The sequence below is a fragment of the Nomascus leucogenys genome, chromosome 14 (genome assembly GCF_006542625.1).
Source record: "Nomascus leucogenys isolate Asia chromosome 14, Asia_NLE_v1, whole genome shotgun sequence".
Taxonomy (NCBI): domain Eukaryota; kingdom Metazoa; phylum Chordata; class Mammalia; order Primates; family Hylobatidae; genus Nomascus; species Nomascus leucogenys.
The window spans coordinates 6,386,702-6,407,806 of NC_044394.1; the positions used below are offsets into that span (position 1 = coordinate 6,386,702).

The 21,105-nt window shown below is 48.8% G+C and overlaps 1 protein-coding gene across 1 annotated transcript in view; it reads right to left on the reverse strand.

Moving 5' to 3' along the window:
- Nucleotides 1-2,319: 2,319 nt before the first annotated feature.
- Nucleotides 2,320-21,105, reverse strand: part of TRIM25 (tripartite motif containing 25) — a 28,960-nt gene continuing 10,174 nt past the window's right edge. Inside the window, exons 3-9 of the mRNA XM_003272287.4 lie at nucleotides 18,352-18,585; nucleotides 15,543-15,702; nucleotides 13,273-13,338; nucleotides 10,104-10,130; nucleotides 9,594-9,677; nucleotides 9,418-9,516; nucleotides 2,320-6,027 (exon numbers count right to left, since the gene is read on the reverse strand). Coding sequence (XP_003272335.1) covers nucleotides 5,498-6,027; nucleotides 9,418-9,516; nucleotides 9,594-9,677; nucleotides 10,104-10,130; nucleotides 13,273-13,338; nucleotides 15,543-15,702; nucleotides 18,352-18,585 — 1,200 coding nt within the window. The 3' untranslated portion in view covers nucleotides 2,320-5,497. The remainder of the gene's footprint in view (nucleotides 6,028-9,417; nucleotides 9,517-9,593; nucleotides 9,678-10,103; nucleotides 10,131-13,272; nucleotides 13,339-15,542; nucleotides 15,703-18,351; nucleotides 18,586-21,105) is intronic.

The following is a 21,105-nucleotide window of genomic DNA, read 5'->3' on the forward strand; positions in this document are numbered from 1 at the left end:
TTGTCTGTGGTTCACGGAACAAGCTCAGGAAGCTGGCAGGGAGGAAGGGGATATAGTGAGGCAGAAAGGAGAAGAACAAAGTTCAAACACACAAGGGAAAGGAGTAGGTGGGGCTCACCTAATGTCAGCAGCCCCTGGGTGCAGGAACTCTGTGGGGAATGTGACCCCAAGAAGGGAGTGGTGGCAATGCCAACATGCCTCGGTTAAGAGAAAAGGCCCTTTGGCTATAATACTGTGTCCTAGTTCCCAAGGCAGCCCCCAACTGGATTTCCCTCAAAATGCAGGTGTGTGTATGGGTATGTAGAGAAGGTAGAGTAATCACATGCACCATATTTTAAATGTCGACCTATTTTTACCTCAAAAATTTCATCTGGTCCTCATGGAACCTTTAATGCAGGCAAAGTTAAGACTCAGAAAGGAGATGTGCCTGGAATAAGGACATACAGCTCAATAAGGCAGCAGAGGCATCAGCAAAAGGACCCATTTTGTGTGTGCATTTATTCCAAATTGCCCCCTTTAAAATAGGCTTTTTAAATGTATCATTTCCCCTCCACTCTTTAATTGCTTTTTTAGAGTCTTCCTGTATTTTATGTATTGGAATTGATCTACAATAAAATACAGGTAGACTGCAACTCCAAGGTCAATAACGGTTGGAGATCCATCGGTTATTCATGATGCTATGGCATTTCAAGACCGCCTGGGAACTGATGAGAAAACAGATGTAAAACCTATGAGCAAGTCCAAACTTAGCCCATGGGTCACTCCAGCAGACCACAAATGACTTAAAAACCACACACGCGTGCACACACACGCGTGCGCGCACACACACACACGCACACACTCCCAGCTTGCCTTTAGTAAGGAGTCACAAATTACCATCCTGAACTTTTTATTGGAAAAAAAAGTGTCCCCGGACAGTTGAAGAGTCATCTCTGAATAGAAGGACAAGTCTATTACTGACATACTGAGTATTTTTATGGTTACAGTGACAGTGAGGAAGAAAAAACTACAAGAGGGGTTGGGGATGAGAGAGAACAAAATTCAGGACAGTAAACCAAGGGGACTTCACACAGGTGAGAAGAAACTCGAGAGCCTCCTGTGAAGAGCAGTGTGTTTTGTCCCAACCGGCTGGTGGAGAAGGGCTTACTCAAGGTGTGCAGATCCCACCGCCTGTTCTGACACCACCTGGTGTACCGCACCACAATTCTAACAACGACCAGCAGAGTTAGATCAGATGCCACCAGCGAAGGGACATAGTCCCCAGTGGGGCCACCCTCACTTCAGACACCAGCCCCACGTGGGGATCCCAGGCCACCGGCGCTTGTGACCAACTGGCTACAATCCCAGGAGGGTACCATGACCTTCCTCAGGTTCAATGATTCACTAAAAATCACAGAACTCAGGACTATACTTATGATTAGTTTTATTATAAAGGATACAAATCAGCTCCACAAGCCAAGGAAGACACAGGGAAAGGTCTGGAAGAGTCTCGAACACAGCGCTCCCATGCCCCCTCTTCGTGGAATTAGGGCACACTGCCCAGCCAGCATAGCCACAGCTTCACCAACCAGGAAGCTATGCTGAGCTTTAGTGTCCAGAGATTTTATTAGGGTTTCATGATGTACTGATTAAAGCACTGGCCAGATGATTAAACTCGGCCTCCAGTCCCCCGCCCCATAGGTCAGGCTGACTCAAAAAGCCTCAACCCTCTAATCACACGGTCAGTCTTTCTGGTGACCAGCCCCAGCTCTGAGTCATCCCACCTTTTAGCATAAGCTCGGGTGTGATCCCATGGCCTCACAAATAACAAAGACACTCCTATTACCCTGGAAATGTCAAGGACTGAAAGTCTCCCTCCCAGGAAGCAGGGACAAAGCCCAGTCCAATTCTTTTTTTTCTTTTTTTGTTTTTTTTGAGACGGAGTCTTTCTCTGTCCCCCAGGCTGGAGTGCAGTGGCGCGATCTCGGCTCACCACAACCTCCACCTCCTGGGTTCACGCCATTCTCCTGCCTCAGCCTCCCAAGTAGCTGGGGCTACAGGCGCCCACCAACACGCCCGGCTAATTTTTTGTATTTTTAGTAGAGACGGGGTTTCACCGTGTTAACCAGGATGGTCTCGATCTCCTGACCTCGTGATCTGCCCGCCTTGGCCTCCCAAAGTGCTGGGATTACAGGCTTGAGCCACCACGCCCGGCCAGGCCAGTCCAATTCTTTAGACAACCTCCAATCCACACCTCCTGGAACTCCTACCCCAAATGAAACAAGGATAAAATCCACTGAACACGGAGGGCCCATTGCTGGCCTGAACTATTTCTGTTTCTTTTTTTTTAAAGCTTTTTACTATAGACATTTTCAAACATATACAACAGTAAAATGAATAATATAATGAACCCTCACACCTCCATCCCTAGTAACTGATTATCTGTGTGTGGCTTACTCTTTGATCCATACTCCCCCACTTTCCCCTAGCCCCCACAGTTAGACTGTCCCGCAGCAAAGCCCAGACAGACATCCTATCTATCGGTCTGAGAATTCCTTATCAAAAGCTTTCCGAAGAGGAACTCTATCTAGGGCAGAACTAAGTGTGCTGGCTATAGGTCTGCAGAAATCTCAACCCTTGGGAGCCCCTGGGTGGGGCCTGGGCAGGTCCCTGGGCAGTAGCCGTCTGTAGTGGGTGGCTCATCTGTTGACAACAGTATGACGAACAAATAGCATTTTCTACCTGCACTACAATGCGGGAGAACGCCACGCACCGCTTTATTGCATTCAAAGCTTCTAAGGCACGTCAGCCAGCCCTGGCCTTGTCTACAGCTGTGATTATCTCCTTAAAGAGTTAACTCTAAAAAAATATTAAGCTCAAGAAATAACAGTTCAAATACTCCTAATTAAAATCAATAGGGAGAGGCAGAATATGGTAAAAGATAACATATTAGTATTATTGATCGCAGATCGATTTCAGAGTACTTAAAACAGGAATAATCAGCTACCATATCTTGAAAAATACAAAGACTTGATCCTAACCTTTTATTTATCATGCCACACTGACTGAGACAGTCCCCAGTACCTGGGTCTAGGATAGTTATTTTATGATTGCGTTTCTAGGAATTTCCGATACTTCCCAGTGTATCAGAGTGTTCCCCTCACACATGCTAGCAGGCATCTCCTAATGGAACAGCAAGAGTGGTGAACAGAGTGATCCTCTACTTTCTCATCATATTCCGCAAAATGAGAAGTCAGATGGATACAAAGGTTCCTCCAACTCTAGGACTCCAGGGTTGTATGGTGGCCCTGCAAAGCTAGGTTATGTAAGGTCTTACCATTGCAAACAGAATGGTTCAAGACAGCAAGGATGCACTCCTCAATTTACAACTCCAAAGCACCTTGCACAGAGCTTGGCTTTGGTTACCTACTTGACTCTCCTTTAAACAGAGGGTCTCATGCTTCCCTATCCTGAGCTGCACATTGGTCAGGGAAGTGGCCTCACTGTTGCCCTCATTTCTGCAGAAGAGAGCCAGAGCAGGAGCCATGGATTTATCTCTGGCATTCTACCTCCAAGCCCAGCTGTTTCCCAAGTATTAATTGGTTTCAGACAAGGCTTTCGTTTCAGGAAATCAATGAAGATGCTTTTGATAATCTTCAAAAGCAGAGAAGAATCACCAAATAACTTTTCTTCCAAGTAGTAAAGGAAGAAAACTTCATATCACCTATTGCAGTGACGTCTTTCCTACAAAGATTATTGCTCTCCTGAGGAATTGAAAATCCTTGTTAGGAGATGACACCGATCAGGTATGTACCTGCATGTCAGGTGTGTACCTGTCAGGAATATCAAGTGTTCTGAGCCTGCCTAGAGTGCCCTAGAGTTCCAGCACGAGGCCTGAGATGCATTACATTCTCAAATATCCATATGAAAAGGTCTGGGGTCTCGCTTCCCCAATGGTGACTTCTTTTCATATTATAAGAAGCCTGACGGGAGCTCTCCTCTAAGCAAAGCCCAGAGTTGGACTCATTTCACTGTAAGAGGCTAAATTCCTCATACATCCTGACATCAGGCTATAAGGAGCTTGGGGAAAATCCAGCAATCCATTCACTCCCGCCCCTTAGTGAACTGGGTTATTTTCACCGCACAGAAACACTGCAGGGAAAATAGCCACTTGTGTGACCCTCTTTAGCTCTTTCTGTCCCTCCCTGACCAACGTGAGCTTATATAATTTGCTCAAATGAGGAAGGCAGTAGAAGGGGCTAGGGCCAGCCCCAGGCTCTGATTCACGCAAGGGCCAGTGCTGGGTGTGCAGCCTGTGGCCAGGGATGCACAGGAATGTTCCTGCTCCCCATGAGGTTTGCTGAAAGACCCTTTTGGTGGTAGGCTGATACCCCAGCAAGTGGCCTAGTGTGGTCCCTGAGGCAGCCACATAGCCTGTCTGCATGATAGCAGGCTTCAGGGATCCAGCTTAGCTGGTGGCTTGACTGTGCTAGCCTCAGTGGTACCTGCACTGTCATTCCATACGTCACGATCCAGGGGAGAGAGGCTATCACCGAGGAGAGCTGTCAGTAAGAAGGCAGGACACTCTAACACGAGCAAACCCACCAGGCTTCTGTTGACCCAGGGCAGCGTCCCCCTCGCCTGGCAGAGTTCCTTGCCCCACAGCCAAGGCTATGGGAAGCAAGGCCTCCAGCAAAGCTCATGGCTGCCACCAAAGCATCTCTGCCAAGATGCTTCTTATGATACTTAGGAAGGATTTCCACCCAAACTGCATCAGGGTCACCGTGACCTTGAATCACAAATACAACACAGGCTCATTCCAGTCATGGTTTGAAGCCTTAGCTGAAAAGTTTCCTGTTTGAAAACCATCAATGGAGGGGCGATGAGTGTGCAGGGTAGGAAGGGAATGCACTATTTTCCAGTGGAGGAAGAGGGCATGCCTCTTTAGGAAACTCTGTTCTGGGAAGAGACTGCTGTGGGTGTTTCCTCAAGCACAGATAATAACCAGGAGATCAAGCCCCAACATGCGGGTAATGGAGGTTATGTAATATTGAAATTCGGTGACTTTGGAATTTTAAAAACATCTATAGTGAGTAATCAAAACACCAAGACCTGAAGGCTACCCCAGAGAGCAAAGGGGCAGCCTTCAGATCCAAGTGGCACAAGACAGAACCTACAGTAGCTATGGATTTTCTCTAAGAGGAATCAGGCACTCATGACTTCACTCCCCAGAGCTCTACCCAGCTGCCCAGCAGCCTGGAGATTTCCAGAACAATGGGGAGTAGGTCACCCTGCCCTGATAGGCACCAGGGGGTGGAAATGCCTCCTCGCCCACAACACAATCACTCTCACCCCTTTCCTGGCTAAATCCCAAGTCCCACCCTCCCGCCAGCTCCGCTCCCACGCTCCCAATCCTTGGGACCTCTTGGGGAATTATCCAAGGAGAGTTCTGCCTGCTGTATTTTCACTAGGGTCTTGGGACTTCTGCAGGCAGTCAGCCCAAGTGTCTACAGCCTGCCTACTTGGGGGAGCAGATGGAGAGTGTGGCACCAGCAGAAAATACCCAGAAAGCCGGGTACAAAGCCTCAGTAAACTCCACCCTGAACTTATACATCAGGTGGACCTTGTCGGCAACAGCGAAGAAGATGACAAAGCCGTGGTCACAGTTGAGAAGCACGCCTACCCGCGTGGCCTTGGTGGAGGGCAGGGTTTTCTCCACGTTATTGTGCCAGACAGAGATCTTGGTGTTGAACCACTCCACGCACCAGGAGGCGCTGTTGCGGCCGAGCCTGCTCTCTGGGCCCTGCCGGTTCATGCTGCCGTAGCAGATGCCTACCCCACAGAAGTTGTTCTTCTGCAGCTCCACCTCCCAGTAGTGGATCCCCTTCTTGTAGCAGTGCAGGCCCAGCACCTGAGAGCAGTATGTGAACCTCTGGGGATGCGGCCGGTAGTTCTGAGGCATCTCAGCCACAGAAGCTACTGTATAGCACTCTGACAGAGCCACTTTATTGTGGGCGGTGTTGTAGTCCAGGATGACTTTAACGTAATCTGAGAAAACATCACCCCAAGGAATTAATTACAAGGGGCCCAAAGTGCTCTCACTTTTAGACCTTTGCCAAAGTGGTACTATTTATTCACTAGTTTTATACATCCATGCACCCATCTACCCACTGGTCCATCCATCCACTCATCTATCCGTCTGTCTGTCTATTCATCCATCTATCTGTCTATCCATGTATCCATCAATCCATCCATGTATCCATCCATCCATCTATCCATCTACCCGTGTATCCATATACCCATCTATCTACCTATCTATCCATTCTTCCATTCATCTATCTATCCACTTATCATCCATCCTTCTGCCTTTCCATTTATCCATTCATTCATTCATTAATCTATCCACTCATCTATCCATCTGTCCATTTATCCATCCACCCATCTATCCACCCATCCATTATTCATCAGCTCATCTATCCATCCATTCATCCATCCATTCTGTCCAGCCAGCCAGCCATCTATCATCTATCAGTCATCCATATGTCTGTCCATTCATCCATCCAAAACCATTTACCAGGCACCTGACTGACACCAGATTCTGGCACAAGATGCACAACCATGAACCAGAGAGACAAGGTGCCTGGCCTCATGGAGTTCACCCTCCAATGAGCAAGGCGAGTCCATCAGTAACGACACCATGAGACTCACACTCTGCCGAAAGGGTAGGCACACACTGTAGGGACACAGAGACAAGGCAACTGATGCTACAGTTGGGGAACATTTCACTGGCAGGCTGGAATTGGAGCCAAGTAACAGAAGATGAGAACTAGACAGAGGAGAACAGAGAGAGAAAAGCTGTTCCAGACAGAGGGAACGGTGAGGGTGAAGCCACGGAATGCCAAGAGGGTTGGCATGTGCCGGGATCGGGGAAGCTGGGTGGCTGGGAACACAGATGCAGCAGGAGAAGGGAAACATGTTGGGGCTAGAAACGGAAGGGCTCAGGAGTCTAGACTTTAACTGGTGCGCAGCAGGAAGCCGAGCGAGGTCTGTAAGCACAGACATGGCCTGACTATATTCTTGGTGTGACACTAGCATGCCCTCCCCACCCTTCCTGCCATTCACAAGCAGTTCCAGGACATCTGAGGATTAAGCTCCCCTTAGTGTCGTCCCCATACTCAATCTCCTCTGCCTCCGCCCTCAAAAGCGATCCTGGACCCATGGGAGACAGCTTACGGGGCAGCAAGGCAGACAGGGACAAACCCTAGCTTGGGAACTTGGGAACCAAGAGACTTGGGCTTTCACTCTAGTCTCTTTTGTCCCTACTCACTTGCTTGGTGGCTCGGGGCATGACACTTTTCACTGGAGCCCGAGTTTCCCCCCAGGCAAAATGAATAAGCTGGGGGTGGAAAGGCCCTAAGTTGATAGAACTTTACTTTCCCTGTTTATGCGGCTGCCACAGAGTGCACAGCAGCTCCTGAAACACGTGGCTCAGCACCGCCGCTAGCAGCTTGGGCAAGTTAGTTGCAGCCCAGGGCTGGTCTGGGCCTCTCATGGGGGGCAGGGACAGTGGAGGGTTACAAGAAGGCCAGCCCTGAGAAAGCAAGGGACCCACAGATCCCCACCAAGCCTGCTGCAGCTGCTTATGATAAAGGAAGGGCTGTATTTTTCAGTGATTGGCTCTGGCCACCACATGGAAGTGGGTACCACTGGCAGGTGCTGCCTGGAGTGTTGCACGTGGGTGCAGAGGAAACAAGACGACGGAAAGTGGGAGGGCCCTAGGCCTGGCCTTGACAACAGAACTCCACCCACTTCCAGGTTGGACGAGCTTGCAAAGGAGGGGTGGGTGGAAACCCAGGGGGGTATAGCGGCTCAAGCGGCAAGGGGAGAGAGTGTCAGAAGGAGCAGGAATGCCACTGACAGATGAAGCTAAATAAAAGCTGAAAGGCGTCCCTTGGATTTTGTGACACGGAGGACACTGAAGACCTCGGAGCTGCCTGGGTCAAGAGCAGGACAGAGGTCAGAATGGCAGTGGCATGAGGATTAGACTTCAGGCTCCCACCTCGGCCCCACATTGCAACCCTGGGCAGCCAAACACCAAGATTCTGAATGAACCAGTCTGGGGGACAGCCTGGGCATCGGGGATTTTAAAAAGCTCCCCAGGATTCCAACACACAGCCACAGTTGAGAGCCACCAATGCAGAAAACCTGCAGAGCTGCTTTTCCTCAACTGTCCTCAAAAGGATCGTGGAGGAAATGAGCTAAACATACAGCTTTCCGTGCTTGCCTGAGTCTGATCTTGTAGGACTAGAACAGGGCCCAGGAATTTGTTTTTTGGGGTTGTTTGTTTGTGTTTGTTTGTTTTTTAAGACAGAGTCTCGCTCTGTTGCCCAGACTGAAGTGCAGTGGCACAATCTCAGCTCACTACAACCTCCACCTCCCAAGTTCAAGTGATTCTCGTGCCTCAGCCTCCCAAGTAGCTGGGATTATAGGCATGTGCCACCACGCCCGGCTGATTTTTTGTATTTTTAGTAGAGATGGGGTTTTGCCATGTTGGCCAGGCTGGTCTTGAACTCCTGACCTCAGGTGATCCACCCGCCTCGGGCTCCCAAAGTGCTGGGATTACAGGCACGAGCCACCACACCCAGCTAGTAATTTGTATTTTTAACAAGCATTCAGGTGAAAGGGAGGCAGGAAACAGAGCTGCAGCTGAGACAGTTTTGCTGGGTTTGTTTTTGTGATTTGGAGAGATGTAAACATGCTACAGATAGGCAAGCCTAGGTAGAGACGCTGAGGGTGAACAGATGGGAATGGAAAGGCCTAAGAGAGAGCAGAAGATTCCAGAGAGCATGTGGGGAGCAGACTCCAGAGCCCAGGGCCAGGCATAGTCTTGGGAAAGGGGCCAGGAGGCAAGGAAGGGAGCATGGTAGATGCAGATGCGATGATAATAACAGAGCAGGGGGAGCCCCTTTTACAGTGTCTGTCTTTTCCGTCAAGCAGAAGGTGGGCAGGACAGGGAGAAGGCTGGAGCTATGGCCAGTGGGAAGTCTTGGGAATGGTGGCTCTGGAGAGTGGTGGGGAGGAGACAGGAGATGCAGGGCAGGCGTGCCGGCAACGGGACGCCCGGTGAAGGCCGGTGACCACGATCGCCCTGCCTTCTCTGCAGGGGACATGCAGGTGCCGACCCACAAAGAAAGGTGAGCTCAATTGGGCCAGACTAGATGGCAAAAGGGAGACACAAAGGACCGATTGTGAAATCTGAGCTGGTTAGGAAAAGTAAAGGCACTGATGACTGGGAGAAAATAAGGCAGCAACAAAGTAGAGGACAAGTGAAGGGGAGTGGCTGATATAGCCGGCCAGCTGGCCTCACAGAGAGCTGCACAGAGCGGCGCAGGAGAGACAGAACCAGCAGAACTGCACACCAGCCCCGAAGCTACTCACATTCCAGGAGCTCGGGTCTGGACTTGGCCAGGAAGGTCTCCAGCACCTTGGCCTTGAGAGATGCTGAGTTCGGATGCGAGCTGGTGGCTTTGGCTGCAGCTGGGAGAGGAAACAGAGCGATTTGCAGAACAAACTCAGAGTGGACACCCCAAAGCCCCTTGCCCACGATAACTTACCCTCCGAGCCAGCTTGTTTCAAATCCACTAACTGTTCCGGGGGTCCAAATGTGGGAAGCTTGCTGAGTGAGGCAGGGACAGGGGCTGGGGGTAAGGAAAGGGAAACATGATACAGAGCAACGGATGGCCTCTACTCCCTTTCACACTGATTAAGAGCCGGGAGGCGGAGCTTGCAGTGAGCCGAGGTCACGCCACTGTGCTCCAGCCTGGGTGACAGAGCGAGACCCTGTCTCAAAAAAAAAAAAAAAAAAAAAAAAAAAAGCTGCTTCTACAAACACATGCCTGAACAGCAGGGCAACACAGGGGACAACAGGCAAGGCTAAAGTCACCTTCTTCATCTCATTTATGCTTGTCCTCCCCTCCAGCCTCAGGCCTGCTGCCATTACAGAATGGAATCATATAGAACCCATCACAGAACCCTGATGAGAGAGGTCAACTCTTACTACCAGCATTTAGTTCTGTGCTCGGGCAGTCTCAAGAAACGAACAGTTGCAGAAATGCATAACTTACGAGGTTTCCTGGATTTCTTTTCCTCTTCTGCAAAAGAAAGTTTTCAGAATTAAGATCTTTTAAGGCACAACACAATGCCATTTTCAAAATAGTAACATTCATGTGCACGAATTTGACCCAGACAAATAAAAGGATGTTTTAATTTGAAAAACAGGAGTCAGCAGGCAAAATGAATTTACAGTGATAGAAACCAGCACGAGCGGTCGTGGGGGCAGGGACTGACTAATAAGGAGCACGAAGGCATTTTCTGGAGAAAGGGAAATTCTTTATCTTGATTTGGACAATGGTAACACATGTATGCATTTGTCAAAATAGATCTAACTGCACATTTAAGATGTACTGCAGGGAAAAAAGAGATTTACTGCAGGTAAATTATATCTTTCCATACAGGAAAAAACATAAATAAAAACCAAACAGAAAATCAGAAAAAAAAAAAAAAAAAGCTTGCCAAGGGCTGGGCGCACGGTGGCTCATGCCTGGAATCCCAGCACTTTGGGAGGCCGAGGCGCAGGAATCACTTGAGTTCAAGCGTTAGAAAGTAGCATGGGCAACATGGGGAAACCCCATCTCTACAAAATCAAAAAAAAAAAAAAAAAAATACTAGCCAGGCCTAGTGGCACGCACCTGTAGTCTCAGCTACTTGGGAGCTGAGGCAGGAGAATTGCTTGAGCCCAGGAGGATGAGGCTGCAGTGAGCTGTGTTCTCGCTACTGCACTCTAGCCTTGGCAACAAAATGAGACCCTGTCTCAAAAAAAAAAAAAAAAAAAAAAATGCTTGCCAAGTCTTTTAAAAATATCTGGAGTGTCTACCTACAGGAACTGAGTTTGGCTAAAATAGTCGTTCTCAAAGTCTGGTGCCCAAGCCAGCTGCAGTGGCATCACCGGAGAACCCCTAAGAAATGCAAATTATTGGTCAGGCACTGTTTACTCCTCTAATCCCAGCGATTTGGGAGGCTGAGGCAGGAGAATTGCTTGTGGCCAAGAGTTCAAGATCAGCCTGGACAACATATCAATATCCTGTCTCCTCTACACACATACATACAAAAATTGTTTTAATTAGCCTGGCTTGGTGGCACATACCTATAGTCCTAACTACTCAAGAGGCTAAGGCAGGAGGATCACTTGAGCCCAGGAGTTCAAGGCTGCAATGAGTTCTGTTCGCACCATTGCACTCCAGCCTAGGCAAAAGAGCGAGACTCTGTCTCGTAAAAAATAGTAAATGCAAATTCTTGGGCCCCAAGCCAGAGCCACTGAATCATAAAGGCTGGGGGTGAGACCCAGCAATCTGTGGTGTACAAGCCCTCCAGGTGAGTCCAAAGTCCACTCAAGTGGGCTAGAAGATCCCAGCTTCCTTCTTTGCCACCTTCCACAACACTGGAACAAAAAGGGGCATTTTTGAAATCATATCCCTGCCCACCTGCAGGACACCTGACATTACAGATAAGCCCCGCTCTCTCCTATTACCCTCTACCTCCCCCAGACCTCCGTCACACCATAAAGCCCCCTTGCTACCGCTTCTCCTACTTTGAAGTCACATCACTCACAGTCGCTCACTCTGTCCCATTTCCTCCCCTTCTGCCACTTTCCCACCCACTCCCTGTGGACCAGCATCTTGGGAGGCCCAGGCTGTGACATCAGTCTAGGGCACAGGCACCTCCCTCATCACCTACCCTTAGACATCTCTCTGCACTGGGACTAGTCCATCCCCCCTCCCCTATTTCCCCATTTCAGCCTAGAGGAGCCTCGATTCATTCCCAAACTTTATTCTCCAGGGTGTCATTCTGCTGTGACAGGAGGACCTCACCTCACCGGGGAATACACCTGCCTGCTGGCTGGCATCCCCACCTCATTCATACCAAGAAAGGAGCTTTCAGAGGAAGGTGACTGGGGAAGGACACAGGTCAACAGTACTTTTCCACTTGCTCTTTCACTTCCCTTTTCACACAAAGTACCCTTCGAGGTTTTCCAGCCCAGCTAAGGGCTCCCTCCTCCATCTGCACCAGGCATCCCAGCCCTGACTCTGTTCTATTCGGGCACCGATACCACACTCTGCCTGCTACAGGTGACCTGAACACTAAGCACAAGCAACAACAACGAAGAGCAAGCCCTGGTTCTCCCATCCCCCCAACACCAGCAGTGTGCAGCCAGCCCTCCTGAGTTCACACCGACTTTTCAGGGAAGCAATGACAGCTAACATTTCAGCGGCATATGGACATGTCAGCGGCATATGGACATGTCAGCGGCATATGGACATGTCAGCGGCATATGGACATGTCAGCGGTATATGGACATGTCAGCGGCATATGGACATGTCAGCGGCATATGGACATGTCAGCGGCATATGGACATGTCAGCGGTATATGGACATGTCAGCGGCATATGAACATGTCAGCGGTATATGGACATCTCAGTGGTATATGGCTCATAAAGAGCTCTCACAATCAGTGTCCCCTCATCACTCAGAATCATCCTGTGGCCTCGATATTGCTATTGTCCACATTTGCAGAACAGGACCACTCTTCTCCTCAACCCCCATGTCAATGGCAGGTGCCTGCCCAATGAGGGGGATAGTACCCCTAGGAGGGCAAAAATGGATCCTTGGGGGAAGGGGAGTAAAAAAGATTAATCTTTTTATGTGTGAAAGCACAGAACATAAACAGTTATGCAGTAGATGGGTGGTATTAAAATTTCATGGGTTGTAATTAGGAAAAAAAAATTTCTCAAATGGTTCTGGGGATGAAGCAGGAGGAGGGTAACAGTGAGAAACCAAAAAAAAAAGGTTGAGAAACATGGTAATAGCAGAAGCCCATTACAACCCAGAGGCTGAACACTGTTGAGATGCCAAGGAGGTTTAGCCTCCGCCCTTCCCGGACCGCCATCAGTCTCCTCACCCAAGGCTCTGCCCAAGGACTTGGGTATAGCAAATATTTCTCAAAACAAGCCAGCCTCAGGCATCTTGCTGTTCCAGGCAGCCCAAACATGCAATGCTGATGGACAGGGGAGCTTCTGCCACAGCCCTACAGCCCCCCATGGTGGGGACTGCTGCCAACTTCTTTCCCACTGAGGTCCAGGCCCCACAGTGACTCAGGATGGGCCGGAAGTGACTTGGCCAGAGCCCGGGGAGGCTACAGCCATGCTGTTGCCATGGAGACAAGGGTGGGGCTACTTACTGGAGACCTTCTTCACAGGGCGTGTGGATTTGTGTGTGGACGCTGGGTCATGCTCTGCAGGGTCACCTGTGTCAGAGAAGAAGGGCTCAGTGTGTGCGGCTCCTCTCACTGACCCTAGCAGCCAGCTTTGCCATGGGTCGGTGGGCAGGCAGAGGGTTTACACAGACAGCCATTTCCTCCGACCTTCCCCATCCCATCGTTTACAAGAGCTACAAACAAGGTGATCTAAGAACCAGTTTGGTGTGTTCCCTCTTTTCTCTGACTTAAAATGTAGCGAGGGTCAAGTCTTTTTTCCACGAGCACCCAGCTCTGTGGCCTCTGAGACTTCTCTGAGCTTTGGTTTCTTCGAGCACACAACGGGGATGACTTCACCTTGCTCATGGCTGATGTGACTCCTGAATGAGATCAAGGTCATGTAGCGGAGGCTGGGTCACTGTTCTTTCTCTCCCCTCCTCCCACATGCCAGCCACCTATAGCTTTGCGCCCACGCAGCACTTCCACAATGGGGCTGCCCCGCCACCGATTTCAGAAGCCCTTCTGCAAGGACACTCGGCAGGCCAAGCTGAGATTCAAGCCCAATCCTGGACTACACAACAGAGATTTACTATGGGCCAGGCTCTGTGCGAGGCACTAGGGAAATAGAAATCAGACAGGCCAGGCACAGTGGCTCAAGCCTGTAATCCCAATGATTTGGGAGGCCAAGGCAGGAGGATCACTTGAAGCCAGGAGTTCCAGATCAGTCTGGACAACTTAGCTCTACAAAAAAAATGTTTTAAGCTGGGCCCGGTGGCTCATGCCTGTAATCCCGGCACTCTGGGAGGCTGAGGCAGGCAAATTACTTGAGGTCGAGAGTTCGAGACCAGCCTGACCAAAATAGTGAAACCATGTCTCTATCAAAAATACAAAAATTAGCCAGGTGTGGTGGCACATGCCTGTAATCCCAGCTACTCGGGAGGCTGAGGCAGGAGAAATGCTTGAACCTGGGTGGCAGAGGTTGCAGTGAGCCGAGATTGGGCCATTGCACTCCAGCCTGGGTGACAGAGTGAGACTCTGTCTCAAAAAAAAAAAAAAAAAAAAAAATTTTTTTAATTAGCCGGGCATGATGGTGTGTATCTACAGTCCTAGCTAGTCGGAGACTGAGGCAGGAGGATCGCTTAGGCCCAGGACTTTGAGGTTACAGTGAACCATAATCATGCCATTGCATTCCAGCCTGGGCAACAGAGCAAGATCCTGAATAAATAAATAAATAAGCCACAGCCCCTGACCTCGTAGAGATCACAACCTAATGAGGGAGATCTACGGGGATCCTGAGGAAGAGTGCGACACTACCCATGCAAGAGTCCCAAGAGGATGATAAGGACCCTGGGCCCAGTCTGAGGAGTGGGAGCAGCGGCAGGGGAGGCTGGCTATAAATGTAAAGTTTTGGTGATCTTTGAAGGGTGAGAGGAGTTAATTAGTGAAGACGGTGGAGTTCAAGCCTTCTGGAGAGTGGGGAAGAGCAAACCCAAAGGCCCTGTAGCAGGAAGTTGTGCATATTTGAGGAACTGAATGCAGAGAGATGCACCAGAGGAGGGTGGGGGGGCACCTTGGGGCTGAAGAGAGACCAACAGGGCTTGACCTGGCATCTAGACCAGGTTCAAGGGTTTGGTCTACATCAAGCAGTAATGGGAAGCCTAGTGAGAGGGCAAAGCAGAACAGGTCCCAGGACACGAGCTCTGTATCATGAAAATCCCTCTCTGGCTGCAGTGGTAGATGCAGAGGGTTTAGGAAGCTGCCACCGTCATGGGACGACAGCTGATGGCAATGGAGAACAGGAAAGCAGTGCTAGGATCGGCAGACTGAGTCAGGAGATTGAAAGAAGTGAAATTTGGCAATGGATTGGATATGGGGTGATGAAAAGGGGGTGTCAAAGAGGAATTCTAGATTTCTGCCCCAAACGAGCCATTCCCCCACCAAACACAATAAGAAGCCCTAGCCCATTCAAAACCCATCCAAGTTGGCCTCAAGATCACAGGCCAAAAGAGCCTATCTGTCCAGAAAGTCCGAGCATTAACATCAAGTCCCCAAAAATGCTTTAGGAAAGATCCTAAAATGTCAGGATAAAGCAGACTCCCCACTGGCCTCCAGACAGAGGGCAGATGTTTCAGGAGCCCTGAAACTCAGGCCCCAGTGCTCAGGATCACGCCCCAATCTCCCATCCCAAAACATTGAGGGGACCCATCGGGTTGCAGGGCTCCACAGGGGGCAGCATAGGGGGCTGCTAAGGTCACCTGAGCTGGGGGTGGACTCCTGGAGCTGCCCGATGCACTGCTTCAGCTCATTTTTGAGGTCTATGGTGCTCTGGTGGATGCCTTTTATCAGCTTGTGGTTCAGTTCCACCTCGGGGATGTAGACTGGCTTTGTTGAGATTCCTCGCAGTTTTGATGCTTTCTGGAACATGCCAGGGGGTTAGTGCAGGCAGCTCTGGTGAAACGGGGACCTGGACTCAGTCCTCACCAACCCCAGGAGGCTCTCCTCTATGCCCATGAGTGCTAAGTCCAATTGGCCTTCTCAAATTACAGGCCAGAGGTCACCAGGAGTTTAAATGACACTTGAAGACAGTAATCTGGAGCTGGAAGGGACCCCAGAGGTCACTTATCTTACAGATGGGGAAACTGAGGTCTAGACATGGCAGGAACTCCGCCAGCTAGGGGTACAGACACAGCTGGGACGGAGGTCTTCCGATCCCCCAGGACAATGTTCTTTCCACTTTTCCAGCTGGGGGTGGAAAAGCACAGGAAACTCAGGACCACCCCAATCCTAGGGGAACAGCTCTAATCACACATTCTGGTAACAGACAGGGACATCTCAAGGGATGTGGATTCCAGCTAGGGAATATCTTATCAGAAGGGAGGGTCTTCCTGGAAGTCCCAAACTTTGAGAAAAATAGGGTTGTACAGTATCAAGAATCCTAGATGTGCACTCAGATCCTTCGAGAGCTCGGGGCAGCTGCTCCAACAGACAGGAATGAACACTTGGGACGAAAGTTAACACCATCCAGACTAGGCACGCGTCAGGCCTCAGTGCACAGAGAGAAGGTTCCCACCTGATCTGAACAAGGAACCTGGGCCTTTCAGGTAGAGCTGCAGGTCACTCAATCAATGGGGCACACCACTATATGCCAAGCACTCTGCTATGTGCTGGTCAGATTGGCAGAAGGATGAATGGGGGTAATAAGAGATGGGCTTACAGTCAAAACAGCCATGAAAAAATGCACGTCTGAAACAACATCACCCAATGCTACTGTAGAAGCAGTGTGGCATGCTTGGGAACACTGACACAGCAGGGCAATGGGATCCAAGGCCCTGGAAGGATACGACTCACCAGGCAAGAATGACGGGCATGGCATCCCACCCGCACCCACTGTGTCTGGGGAACAGTGAGTGCATAGGGCATGAGCCAGGGATGGGTGATAAGAGATGAGGCTGCTGGCACAGGCACGGCCCAGTCACCCAGGACCCTGCAGGCCGTGCTAAGGGACATGAGGCCAGAAACAGCCGGGGGCCCATGCTTTAGAAAGATACTTTGATACAGTCTGGATGTTTGTCCCCTCCAAATCTCATGTTGGAATGTGATTCCCAATGTTGGAGGTGGGGCAGGGTGGGAGGTGTTTGGGTCATGGGGGTGGATCCCCCATGCATGGCTTGGTGCCCTCCCATGGTAACAGGTGGTTCTTGCACCAACTGGTTGTGTAACGGAGGCTGGCACTTCCTCCTCTGTCTCTTGCTCCCTCTCTAACCCTGTGACATGCCTGCTTCCAGCTTCACCTTCTGCCATGAGTAAAAGCTTCCTTCCTCACCAAAGGCCTCACTAAAAGCCAAACAGATGCTGTTGCCATGCTTGTACAACCTGTAGAACTGTGAGCCAAATAAACCTCTTTTCTTTATAAATTACTCAGTCTGGTTGGGCGCAGTGGCTCACACCTGTAATCTCAGCACTTTGGGAGGCTGAGGCGGGTGGATCACCTGAGGTCAGGAGTTCGAGACCAGCCTGGCCAACATGGTGAAACCCTGTCTCTACTAAAAATACAAAATTAGCTGGGCATGGTAGTGTGTGCCTGTAATCCCAGCTACTCGGGAGGCTGAGGCAGGAGAATCGCTTGAACCTGGGGGCAGAGGGTTCAGTGAGCCAAGATCACACCACTGCACTCCAGCCTGAGCGACAAGAGCGAAACTCCATCTCAAAATAAATAAATGAAATAAATAAATAACTCAGTCTTAGGTACTCCTTTATAGCAATACAAAAGGGACTACTAACACACACTTCCAGGAGCTGCTGGAGGAAGGATGGGAGGAAGAGGTGGAGTGTGTGTGGTAGGCAACATTCTAAGATGGCCCTCAAGCCCTCGACCCCGACTGATGTACATACCCTATACAGTGCCCTCCCCTTGAGTATGGGCAGGATGGTGAATGAAATAGAATATCACTCTTGTGATTAGGTTATGTTATATGGCAAAGGGGGTGGAATATTGCAGGTGTAATTAGCATCTCAAATCAATTGATTTTGAGTTCATCAAAAGGGCAACTATCTGGGGTGGGCCTGACTTAACCAGGTAAGAGCCCTTAAAAGAGGGATTGCATCTTTCTAGAGGAGAAATTCTCATGCTGGCCTTGAAGAAGTCAGCTATCAATCTGAGAGACAACCAGCAGGAAATTGCAGGGGGCCTCAGTCCTACAACCATAAGGAACTAAATTCTGCCAACAACCACATGAGCTTAGAAGACAACCCTGAGCTCCAAAGGAAACAGCCTGGCCATCCCTCACAGACTGTAGCCTGGTGAGACCCTAGGCAGGCCACCCATAAAGCCATGTCCAGATTCCTGAGCCAGAGAAACTCTGAGAGAATAAATATGTGTTTTTTGAAGCCCCTACATTTGTGGTAAGTTATTGCCCAGCTCAGAAAACTAATACAGCGTGTGTCTCAGGGATGCTTCCAGTGACCTCTTCCAGTCCCAAGCTCCTTGAGGCCCCATCATCAACAGCATGACATCAGGCAAAAAAAAAAAAAAAAAACATTCAACAATGCCTAGTGGCGACCCACCTCCAAAAACTCGAACTCATCCCTCTTGGTCAGGCTCTGTTCAATCTCCTCCTTCAGGGTCTGGATCTCACTCTTCTTCTTGAGGAGAATCTGATAAATGGTGTCAAACTTGCTGTTGACCCTCTTCTCCTCTTCCTTTATCTTCCTTGTCGAGGTGGTCTCTGAGGCGTCCAAGAGAGCCTTCATTTCCGTGTATTCTTGTCGTAGCTGCTCCACCTTTCTGTTAGCAGTCATCTGAGAGGGCCAAGGTAAAAGGACGCTCGTCAAAGGGGCAAAAATGCTAAGGCTGCAGCCCCGAGCGTGGGTGAGATGTGGAGTTCCAGGAACTCTTATCTGTACTTTGTGGGAGAACAAATTACTGTGGGGGGCAACTTGGCAATATCTAATAAACTTGGAGGTGCTCATACGCTATGACTCAGCAACTCCAGTCCTAGGAATATACGCTACAAAAAATTGCAGCCACCTGCCCCTGAGACACACATAAGAATGTTCACAGGCAGCATTGTCTGAAGTAGCAAAAACCTGGAATCAACCTGAACATCCATCAGAAGAAGACTTGATGCAAAGACTGGGAGGTATTCATAGGATGGAATATTAAACAGTTATGAAAATTAATAAACTGGAGCTATGCCTGGATAAATCTCCATGACAGAAAAACAACTTGCAGAAGAAGATCCACCATATGATGCTCTTTCAATAAAGCTTAGAAACAAACAGAATGGTTATACGCACAAAGAAATGCGTGGGAATGAATAAATAAATTTAGGAGAGTGGTTACTTCTGGAAGAGAGGAAGGGGGATAGAATAAGGGAGAAACAAATGGGAGGGGCTGCATTGATGATATTTTATTTCTTAAGCTAAAGGTGGTTCATGGGCAATTTTTAAAAATAAAAGTCAGCAAGAGATCAAGACCATTCTGGCCAACATGGTGAAACCCTGTCTCTACTAAAAATACAAAAATTAGCTGGTTGTGGCAGCATGCACCTGTAGTCCCAGCTACTCAGGAGGCTGAGGGAGGAGAATCGCTTGAACCCAGGAGGCAGAGGTTGCAGTGAGCTGAGATCGTGCCACTGCACTCCAGCCTGGGAGACAGAGCGAGACTCTATCTCTAAAATAAAATAAAATAAAATAAAATAAAATAAAATAAAATAAATAAAATAAAATAAATAAAATAAAATAAATAAAAAATAAAATAAAAAAGTAAAATAAAGTAAAATAAAATAAGTAAAATAAAATAAAATAAAATAAAATAAAACAAAACAAAACAAAAAGTCAGGATGCAGCTCTGGAAAATGTCTAGAGAATATCATGCTCTAGAACTGTACTTTCCAATAACATAGCCACTTGCTACATGTGGCTAATGAGCACTTGAAATGTGGCTAGTCCCAACTGAGACTTGCCATGAGTATAAAATACATACTGGCTTTCAAGGGTTTCACACCAAAAAAAAAGGAAGAGTAAAATATCTTAAAACTTTTAAATTGATATGTTGAAAGAATGATATTTAAGATATACCAAATTAAATAAACTGTAATATTAAAATTAATCTCAGTCAGGTGCAGTGATTCATGCTCATAATCCCAGCACCTTGGGAGACTGAAGCAGGAGGATCACTTGAGGCCAGGAGTTCAAGACCAGCCTGGGCAACATAGAGAGACTGTTTCTCTACAAAAATAAAAAAAAAAAATTAGATGGACTGTATTCCTGGATAGTGGGGGGGTGAAGGGGGGTAGGCTGAGTCAGGATGATTACTTGAGCCCAGTTCAAAGCTGCAGTGAGCTATGATTGTTCCACTGCACTCCAGCCTGGGTGACAGAGTAAGACCTGTCTCTAAAAAAGATAGATAAATAAAATACAACAAATCTCATGTACTATTCAAATTAACTTAAAATGACATCTGCACCCCTACTGTATTTCTGCTGGACAGCACTGCTTTAGTAGCTGCAATTTTGTTTCACATCTTGGGTAGCCTCAATAGCTGCTATGGTTTGAATGTCTCCTCCAAAGCTCATGCTGAGATTTAATTGCCACTGAGGTGATTAGATCACAAGGGCTCTGCCCTCATGAATGGATTCATGTTCTTATCACAGGGGTTTGACCTCCTTTTTCCTGTCCCGCTCTCCTGCCTTCCATCCTTCCGCCATGGATGATCCTCACCAGATGCCGGAAGCACGCTCTTGGACCTCTCAGCCTCTAGAACTTTGAGCCAAATAAACTTCTCTTCTTTGCAAATACACAGTCTGTGGTATTCCATTATAGCAGCAGAAAATGGACTAAGACAATAGCTCAGAATCAAACATAACAAAGAGAAAAACACACAAGAAGGACAGTAGACTGGAAGAGAGGAATTCAAGTATTTCTTCACCAATCTTTTTTTTTTTTTTTTTTTTTGAGACGAAGTTTTGCTCTTGTCACCCAGGCTGGAGTGCAATGACATGACCTCGGCTCACTGCAACCTCTGCCTCCTGGGTTCCAGTAATTCTCCTGCCTCAGCCTCCCGAGTAGCTGGAACTATAGGCATGCATCACCACACCCGGCTAATTTTTTGTATTTTTAGTAGAGATGGGGTTTCACCATGTTGGCCAGGCTGGTCTTGAACTCCTGACCTCAGGTGATCCACCGGCCTCAGCCTCCCAAAGTGCTGGGATTACAGGCGTGAGCCATTGCGCCCAGCCTTCTTTGCCAATCTTTTATTGTGCAACTTCTAATGTGACTACAAGTGTCCCCCAGTGTTCATTTTCCCTTTTGTCCTTT